The sequence below is a fragment of the Sorghum bicolor genome, chromosome 8, assembly GCF_000003195.3.
Source record: "Sorghum bicolor cultivar BTx623 chromosome 8, Sorghum_bicolor_NCBIv3, whole genome shotgun sequence".
Lineage (NCBI taxonomy): Eukaryota > Viridiplantae > Streptophyta > Magnoliopsida > Poales > Poaceae > Sorghum > Sorghum bicolor.
Window position 1 is genome coordinate 2,463,878 of NC_012877.2, and position 10,577 is coordinate 2,474,454.

A 10,577-nucleotide genomic window follows, 5' to 3' on the forward strand; every position below is an offset into this window, starting at 1 on the left:
ACATTGGTGGGATTGGTTGGGTGCGGTCGCGAGGTCTCGGAGGAGCTGCTGCGCATGCTGGTGGAAAGCTAGGTAGTCTTGAGATAGCGCACTACGCGCACGAGGTGTTCGTGCAAATGCTTGGCACGGCCTTGTCAAATCCTTTGCTCCCCTCCGACGTTGCTGCCATGGACTCCACGCTAGCACCTGAAATGGCCCCCGATGCCTCCTATTCCGCCGCCACCGCTGTCCCGACCGCCGAGGATCTCGTGGGGGCGTGGCAGTGATGACCTTGGATGAGCAGTTCGATCTGCTGCAGGGATTAGGGAGAGAAGTGCATCCAGGAGGACGAGTTCAGGCGCCTGCTTGATAACAAGCCTGTCCCCATCTACTACGATGGCTTCGAGCCTTTAGAGGCATGCACATCGCACAGGTTTGACCTTCTGTCTTCAGCCCCTGCCTCCAGGGCATCATTAGTAGAAAAAATGATAAGTTTGCATGATTCAGCTAAAGATAGATTTGGCTGCATCGCCATTCTAATTTTGTAATAGCATGTAGAAAGAGACCATCATTTATAATGGCACATAAGGAAAAGACTTAAATAAATTGTGTGAAGGTTTTAATAGCATGTAGAAAGGGACCATCATTTATAATGGCACACAAGGAAAAAGCTCAAATCAATTGTGTGGAGGTTCAATGAAGCTACAAAAATATAAAAGAACATAGAGACCACATGACAAGCATTTACAGAGGGATATCAAATACCAGCAACAAGAACAAGAGAACGGAAGCACATTTTTTAATTTAGAAACACGTGACAGCAATTGTTTATTTTTTTCTTTTTAATTAAAAAAGATAAAGGAACGAAATATTCCAGACTCCAGTTCGCTTCACGAAAAATGAAAACCATAGCCACAGTTTATATCATCATAGGTTATTTATTAGAGACTCATTCTATTAGAGGAAATAGGAATACATGTAAGCAATTAATTATGGGCGTTGCTAAGGTATAACTCTTACCTAGTAAGAGGTAAGAGTTCAAATAAATCCGAGCCATTGAATATTAGAAGAAATAAAGTAAGTAGTAAAAAGGAAAATAAATAACATATTGTTTCCGTTTATTTACATGTGTACATGCAATTTGTTTCCTTTTAGTTGCAACCAACGACTACAACTTCATGGAAGACCATCGGGCAAGAGATGGTTTAGAGTCAAAATTCAACTTTCCAAGACATGCTATTTACGTTTCTTATTAATTGCGCATGGTCACATTACAACTAAAAAAATGTTACATCACAATCACCTACACTATGGATTGAATAAGCTTTACTTTTTTATAATGTCGAAAACGAAATGAATTTAAATTTCTCGTTCATTCGTCACGTTCCAACAAATTAATTAAATAAATTTTACAAAATCATTTTGGGTTACATATTATAAATCATTGTGTTATTATATATACAATAAAATAAAATGGTTGCACACGTGTGAACTATGTCACCCCATAGTGTGTCCATGTCCATGTTATTAAAAACTTAAGATCATGTTAGGAAAGTTAGATCATGCATGCATATTATATACATAATACGAAGGTATTTTCCTTATATATCTTATTACCTCTTGCAAGGTAATATTTGACAATTGCTACTCAGATCGACGATTCACAGTTATTTAGGTGTACCATAGCAAGACCCATTATTCATAATCAAGGAATAACAGTACAAGTGAAATGATATAAATGGAACCACCTTCGTTCCTCGCAAGTACCAACCGTGGACTGTGGAGGGTCGCCAAACAGAGAACCAAGGGTACGGCATCACCAACAGATCGGCTTCTGATCGACTTCAGCTGGGTGGTGAGTCTGCAGAGACGGGGGCGCTGCGGCATTGGGGTCACCACGAGGTGTCTGTTTAGAACATGAAATGAAATGTTTTAAATAAAATATTCGAAACCTTATTCATTGTGCTGGAGAATGAATCAGTGAAACCTATACCTTCTCTCATTTCTTTCAAGCGGCGATATTAAACGAAGTGCTTCCAGCGGATGTGTGAAATCTGTGGCCAGCTTTCTCCATCAGGCTCTCGGCAGTTCTTCTTCAAGTCGTCACAACCATATATAGTTATGCGCTGGAGGGAGGATGGCAGAACTGGTAAAGATGTTATGTTGGGGCAAATGCCGATATCAAGACTCTCCAGACTGGAGAGAAATTTTAGATTTCCTGGCAGGGACTCCATTTTGCAATCCCAAATGTCCAGGTGCTTGACAGATAAGAGATTTGCACATTCTCCAAATGAAGCTGACGGCTCCTTGCAATCATGAAGAGCAAGATTTGGTGGGACTATAAACCCTTCAGCCTTGAGCATCTGGTTGAGCAGTACGAAACTACTAACGCTGAGCCATTTCTGGACACGAAACTGTGAGATGCACTTGGCAGTGAGGTTTGGAACATCTATCAAACTTAGGCCATCAAGTTGCCAGGAAGACAAGCCTTCAAGAGAGCACAGATCGGGGAGACGAAGTAGAGATAATGATTCAAGGGAGGTCAGGTGGCCAATCGATAAGGACGGGAAGCTTCTGCAACATGCAATGGAAAGAGATTTCAGGTGTGGCAAGCCATTAATGAACGAATCGGCTGCCAGAATGCAGCCACATATGTAGAGGTCTCCAGCAAGGTTGAATGACATAGATTCTACTGCACCTGCCAGATCTAAAGAAGGGCAATCAATACAATAAAGTCTGGAAAGAGATGGAGCAGCATGTGAGCCCCCCAGTGATCTGAGACACCAACAACCTCTTACATCCAACAAGTCAAGCTTTGTCAAATGCTCAAACACCTCTTCTGACGGAAGTGCACTTAATGCCATATTATATTCCAGTCTTAACGTTGTCAATGAAGTGAGGCCACCAAGGCAAATAGCTAAAGCTTCATCTGTAATACTGCATGAAGAAAGAACAATACTAACAAGTCCAAATGGTAGAACCAGTGGCAGCTCCATGGTCCTTCCATAAATGACTCTTATCCTCTGCTCATGGCAAAAAAGCCATGCCTTGATCATATTTTCTTTCTCCAATATTATATCTCCTCCTTCCTTTAGGCCACTTTCAATAATTTGAAGATGTTGTGATATATCATCACCCATCTGTGTTGTCAACTGCTTCAGTGATGAATAGTCCTCTAAAAGTACTCTCCTAATATCTGATCCCGAATTGACCTCCCACATCGATGCAAGTTTAGATGCCAGGTCCTCCGTGTTCATTATATTTTCCCTCAAATCATGCTGATCGAGCTCATTTTTGGAGACAAACATAAGCAGTGGGCACGTCTGAATTGACAATTTTGTAAGCATTGCTGGAAGACAAGGTAATATCTTCAATTTTGGAACATTTTTTAGACACAGCCTAGTGCAATGCCGTAGGAGCTCAGTATTAGGTGGTAGGCCTTCTAACAAAGTGCAGCCATTAAGCTTAAAACATTCCAAATTTTCAAAATAGGATGGCTCAAGTAACCACCTTGGATATGTGCCAGATTTGTAGCCTTTGATTGTGAGGCCACTAAGTTGGGGTGACGGTCTCAGACCTTCTAGAACATCGAGATGTAAAGTATCCGCTGCATCCATTCCCTTCTCGCTACTCCAGGCAAGCCGCAACTTTTTAAGGCGATTCTTCTTATATAGCATGGACTCTAAGGCTTCTTCCTTTTCTGAAACATTCTCAAGATTTTCTACTTTTAAACTGCCACCAAGCTCATTCAAGTCCTTCAGCTGCCACAACTCGCACCCTTGCTTTTTTTGCACAGAAAAGGTATGCATGTGTTGTAGCGAAGTTAGCTTGCCTATATTGGGAATTTGATGAATAGATTTTCCAGACAAGGTAGGTACGCAATCGATGTATGCCCCCAAATGTCGTAACTTACTTAAATTGCAAAGCTTGTCAGGTAACCTCTCCACCATTGTGTTTAACTGAAGTAACTGTAAGTGGTAAAGAGTACATAATGATCTAGGCAATTCAGACACTGATGTTCTGATGAGGTTCAAATACCGAAGGTGCTTTAGCTCACCAACAGATTCAGGCAACTTACTACTGTTGTAAAATGACAAATACAATACACGTAACTTCTTCTGGTTCCGCAGCATCTGATCAAAAATATCGCTTGCATCATCCATTAGTGGATCAATGCAGATGATAGTGCGTAAATTCTGTAGCTTGTAGATAATTTGCTTATGCTTTTGCAAACTCTCAACCTGAAGAGAGAGATGTCGAACAGTGCATGGTACTTCTCTGATATTATCCTCTTCTAATCTGAAGCAGTCTTCTACAGAGAGTGACTGTGCCAAATCATGAAGGATGTCGTGCATGATATAGTATGAATAACACTCTGTTTCAGAAACCAATTGAAAGAAAGACCCAGAGACCATCTCATTGAAATAATCCCTCCCGACATCTTCTATTGTCCTGCTACTCAAATTACATGAACCAACAAGCCCTTCTGCCACCCAAAGGTAAATCAACTCATCATGATTATATCTATGACCTTTGGGAAATAAGCTGCAATACAAGAAGCACCTCTGCAGACGTGGATCTAACTTCTCATAACTCCACAACAGAGCCATGAAGGGCTCACTTAAATCACTCAGCTTCAGTGCAGCTTTCCATTCAGTGATATCTTTCTTTTTGCTTAATCGGGATCCTAGAACTTTTGCTACCAAAGGACACCGTCCAAGCCTTTTAGAAATCACCTCTGCAGTATGTTCCAGCTTACTATATAGAAGCTCGTCTCCAATTTTTGGTCCAGAGAAAACATGGTGTTTGAAGAGTGCAAGAAAGTCGGCATCGTCCATGTTTTCCAAATGAACAACTTGTTCTAGTTCACAGTGAACAGCTGCTGGAAGTGTTGCACTTCGAGAAGTCACCAAAAATTTGCTTCCTGACTGTTTAGAGATTAATGGATCCAGGAGTTGAAACCACTCTGTCTCACTGTCAGATTTTTCGAACCACACATCATCCAAGACAAGTAGGAATTTCTCTGACTTCTGCAGTATGTCACGTAATTTGCACTGGAGAGTATCAAGATTACCAATACATGGGCACTCCCCATTTGTTGCAGACTCAATAATCTTCCTTGTGTGACGGCGGACATCAAGCTTGCGTGAGATGCAGACCCATATCCTGACATCAAAGCCTTCTTTTATCCTCTTGTCATTGTAGACATACTGCGCTAAGGTGGACTTCCCCATTCCTCCCGCTCCAACAATGGCCAAACTGGAGTACCTAGTTGAACTTGCCTCGTCAGCTGCTGTCTTGCCAAGAAGAAAATCAACTATATGATCACGATCCTTGTCACGACCGAAAACCTTTGATGTGGAAAGTATGTCACTGTGGTTGGAGGAACAATGGTTGCTGGTACGACTGGCCACCCTTCACATGCAGTATTTCCAGGTGGTATGCTAAGAAGATCACGGAGTTCGTTTGCTTCCTTCAGGATAGCCTTGAGCTCATTCATCTTGCTAATTAGCTTTCTGTTCTCAGGGAGCAAATTGTGTGCCCTGCTTTTGGCGGCACGAAGTGGCTTCAGGATGGTCGATGCAATGGAGGAGGTTTCGTCCTCCCCTACCAAGGGATCCTTCCCGCTCTTGGCCTTGCGCTTGAGGAGGTTGTACTCATGCTCATCCAGCAGGTCCTCGGCATCATAGAAGGCTTCTTTGAGCCGCCGGAGCCATGCCTCCAGCTTGCCCCTGTAGGCGCTCTTCTCAGCCGCTTGAATCACCAGGTCAAATTGTGGCAAGATGGTGGCTTCTAGTTGTTGTAGCTCACGCACCATGTCCACGCTGAGGTAAGCTGAAGCATCAGCAAGGAGCTTGTTGAATACTGGCGATGCCGCCCATCTTAAGCCAGTGATCGCCAAGTCTGCCATGGAATTGCAGTTGTTTGTGCCCCCCTTTGTGAGTGAAGATGCAAGTGTTTCTAGAACTTCCGTTTTTGGGGTGTTTTTTGATGAAGAGCTTCTGCAGAGGAGAAATAACTGCTAAAGGCAGCAATGGACGGAGGAAAACCTGGAACCAAAAAGACGAAATGAAATTACTAAAACTGATAGAAAAATGGAGAAACAAGGCATTTTCTGAAACTGATAGAAAACAGACGAGATGCAACATACATGAACACAGAGGAAAATAGCTTAACAAGGCTGTATTTCTTTTTCTTTTTCTTCGTCTAATAAAAATACGGCAAAAGCTTTTTGCCGCCTTTTGAAAAAAACAAGTTAACGCAAATCACGAAGAGTGGGGACTGGAGATCTTACACCATCTTAAAATTATCAAGGGCGTGTGGAGCAGAGTTACCAGAGCGAGATTGATGGGCGTGTCAAGAAAGGTTGCCAGAGCCCTGTAGTGCTAGAGACACATGATTCGAACAGCCCGTCAAAACTTCCTTTTTTGGGGAGTATATTGATGAGGCACTTCTGCAAAGGAAAATCTGGAGCCAAAAAGATAAGATGACATTAAGAAAAGGGTAGAAAAACAGAGAACAAGCTGATTACTGAAAGTCTGAAACTGATAGAAAAACAACGAGACAACATACATGAACACAAACGAAAATAGCTAACAAGTTGATACAACGAGACTGGAGATCTTACACCAACTTAAAATTATCAAGGGCATGCGGAGCAGAGTTGCCAGAGCGAGGTTGATGGGCGTCTGACGAGGAGCGCGAGGTTGCTAGAGCGATGTATGCAAGAGACGCAAGACTCAAACAGCCCGTCAACTAGAGTTGTGATTATTGTGATCCAGTAATACACGGGCAACAGGGAAGCACAATGGCCCGTCAACATCTCTTGTTATTATCCTGTTTTTTCTCTGTACCCAAAAAATTATACTTAAGTGACCAGTTTCAGTTTTATAAGTTGAGATGAGCTGGCCATGATGAAGACTAGTTATTGTTAACACAGAGTAGGTCGATCACTGATTGTTGCACAAGTGGTCTTAGCACATCAGGCTAAAATAACAATGATTCACCTATAAACTAAGACATCAGTCAAGCCAATAAAACGGCAGGTAACTCTACCATTCTACCTGCTCCTCCTTCCATAATTTTATCATTGCTGTCCCTTCTACCTTTTCTGCTTCCACCCTCTTAGTCTTCAGTCTATTTGAAAGAATAATTTAAGTCGTTGTCAGTGGAAGTGTGTATCCGTGTGTGTGACTGGGTAAAGACGCTTGTTCAAAATATATTCCATTGATCTACTGCGATGCCTCCTTTATCACCAAAAAAAAAAAAAAAAAACCTACTACTACTGTGATGCCTATATTCAGACAACAAATATTAACCACTAAGCAAACCAATCGTGTCCTCTAGTTTGGTGATTCTCATCAACCTTACAATATAATTCATGCACCCTGGTCTAAAGAGAAACCTGTTATGAATTACTAAACAGTGACATGGATTTGATCTAGCTAATAATTGCAAACAAAATGGGTATAGACAACACAACTTCAAGGGGAAGGAAAAGTATACTAATGTTCCTTTCCTTTTAATATCCTTTAAAAGTTAATTTTTTTAAAAAAAGAAATATGGCTGGATCTATCCATCTTGTATTAATAAAGGAGTTTACAGAAGACAAAAATAAAAATAAAAATAAAAACACGCTTTTAGCATTGGATTCAATTCCAAAAATCTGAATTACTTGAGGTCTGAAAATGACTAAGGAAACCCCAAACCGCCAAAGGAGTAGATCCTGATTGGGAACAGTAGGTCAAGCCAAATCCACCAAAAAATATATCAAAGTATAACCTGCCATGCATTAGAACTAGTAACTGCTACCATGATTTCCAATTTTGGTATTCGGAATATTTCGTCACTCCTGAAATTACCAAAGCTCATAAAGTTTCCGCGAAAATCTTTCAGACTTCAACAAGAAAAGTATGTTTTTTTAAAAAAAAAATAGATCTAAACAAAAATATCAGCATGATTTATGACTACACATCTATTGAGTAGAAAAATAATCAACACAAATAATAGATAGAGTTATATATCTGGAGATTATGAATGGGTATAGACAAAAAAAAATATATGGCACTACTTCTTATCTGGTCATGGAAAACATGTTGCAATGGCATACAGAATCAATTGTCTTGCTTTCCAGATTCTGCAATGCGCACCAGCAGCACCTAAAAGACCGATAACGGTGGGTGGAATGTCACCTGTTGTTTAGGGTCGACGGATGTGTGTTAGTTGGGTTGAACAAAATGGCAACAAGAGCTTACGTATATATATTCTCCTGGATTGGTTCTGAAGGATCAAAAGCTGCGACTAGAGGGAGGGGGTGAATGAAAACCTCAGATTTCTTTCGAAATATTTGGCCGCTGTCCCAAAATCATCGCCAAGTAGAAGCAAGTTCTGAAACTAAAATACTCAAGCCAACTAGTGACGAGAGTATCCAAAAAAAACTCTCCAGAACAGCAGAAAGCTAACAAAACAGACGGATCATGAATCAGATCACAAACACGTAAACCACGGACTAAACAATTTGCCAAGCCAGAGATTCTAAGGTACTGAACTGGAAAGTCTCTGGACAGAGAGCAGCACATGCTCCCAAAAAAACAGCCACAAGCAACACCGATGGAAGCACAAAATCAAAATACATGCACAAGACCAAATTTAATTGAGCAGCAGTGATTACCAAGGAATGCTTGTGGAAATCACGTATGCAAGAACGAGGCTCGAACCAATCAAAATTCAATTGGTCAAGGTAAGCACGAACTAGCACCAACTGCTACTGCTCGTTCAGAAGAACACAGAAGCGCAGGCACTGCCCCTCCAAAAACGCACAGGAGAGAACGGAGGGAGAAAAGGGAAAAAGAACAAGCAACAGCTGGTGGCCTGGGATTGCACAGAACCGACGCAGCACTCACCGGCGGCAACAGATCAGAGGCTGCGATCTCCAGCACGAACGAAGGGAGAGGTAGAGAGGGAGTCGGTCCAGGCACAGAGAGAGATGGGCAGCTCTTGCACGATCTGGAAGGCACCGGCCACCACAAAGATCTGCCCGACGCACAGCTGTGGTGCACGCCAGTTTGATTGGCCCAAAGCCAGGAAGTGCAGAGCGGACCGGTGGCCAACGGCGGCGCTCCCACCGGTGCACTGTGTACAGCACCTGGGCACCACGAGCTGCTACAAACAGAGACCGACGCCCCTCACGAACATCACACGGGCGAGCCACAAAACCACCCAAAAATCGATCAAATCAACACGAATCATTCCCAAGATTTGCTCAGGTAATCATAACGGAGTTGGAAGGCTACTCCCGAGAGATCGTCGCCCAATTCGAACACAAACTCCGAAAAAAAAAATCAGATTTCGCCCAAGAACACAGTTTTTCCCCCAAAACGCAAATCTGCTTGGATCTTGATGCACAAGTGGAGTTAGCTCAAATCACTTGGTGATCTTGTTCATCACTCGATAAAGCATCAATCTGACCAAACAAATCCCAAAAGAAAACTCAAAATGAGCACGAATCAAGAAAGAGAAACGGATAAACAGTAACTAGGGCAAGAACAAAGCATGAACACCACAAATTCCAGAGGACACCGAGAGGTTAAGGCCTCTCTTAAAAAAAAACACAGCTTCACAAAACTGAGGCCTTGTTCAGTTTACAAATTGAATCGCAAAGCTGGGGAGATTTATATGTTTACCATTATTATGACTTGTTCAGTTTACAAATTGAATCGCAAGGCCTTGTTTTAGCTTTAGATTTACCACATTTGCACATGTGGCACGCTACACCAGCTTGACACATTGACGCCTAGTCACCCACGGCATGTCAAAAGTCCTTCCTACCCTTATCTTACTCCTCTCTTTCCCTCTCTAATAGCTAGATCTCACAGCTCCTCTCGCTGCAAGGTGGTCCCACTTGTCAGCTTCATCTTCCACCTTTAGTGTGAGCAGCTTCACCGCGTTCGGCGGTCCCTCTCTATCCGGCAATAGCCCTAGCCCGGCGGCGGTGCTCCCTCCCATTCACAAGCGCAGGCACGAGTAGCTCCACCGTGGCCTTGCCAGTGCGGGCACGAGCAGCAGCTCGGTCGTGGCGTCACAAGCGCCGAGCACGAGCAGCTCTGTCGTGGCCTCGCTAGCACGACGCGCGCTGTCATCAAGCTCCTGCCCCATCGCCTGAAATTCCTGGCTGTCAGTCATCAACTCTCGACTGGGAGCAGTAGAAATCGGCCGCCCTTGTGGCCTTGTCCTTGTCTTTTCTACTCTACTCCCAAATTCCTGTTGGGAATCTATCTCGATTTTCTCTGGTGACTAAAAGTACAAGTAGTTGGAGCAGTGCAGTAGAGAGCGTGTTGGATTGTTGGTCAACTTCAACCAAGCCCCTCCCGAGCTTCCTCGGCGACGAAAACTGGGCATGGAAGCAGAAAGGGGTGGCCCATCCAGTACGGCATGAAGGCCGTGCCGAGTCGGCGCTGCGTGCCACATCCGGGCGTTGGGTGATGGATCGAGCTCCGGTCGCGCGTGGGGAACGAAGGAGCATGGCCTGTCTAGCTGTCTCCCATCCCGGTGCTAGAGGTAGAAGAAGAAGATGTCAAGTAGGACCCACTTGATAGTGA

At 43.2% G+C, this 10,577-nt stretch overlaps 1 protein-coding gene across 1 annotated transcript; it reads right to left on the reverse strand.

Moving 5' to 3' along the window:
• LOC8074846 (putative disease resistance protein At3g14460) lies at positions 1,528-9,605 on the reverse strand. The gene is given in 5 exon segments (XM_021445933.1): positions 1,528-1,885; positions 1,973-5,338; positions 5,341-6,029; positions 6,275-6,447; positions 6,608-9,605. Coding segments are annotated over 2 exon segments (3,888 nt in total). The 5' UTR covers positions 5,891-6,029; positions 6,275-6,447; positions 6,608-9,605; the 3' UTR covers positions 1,528-1,885; positions 1,973-2,000.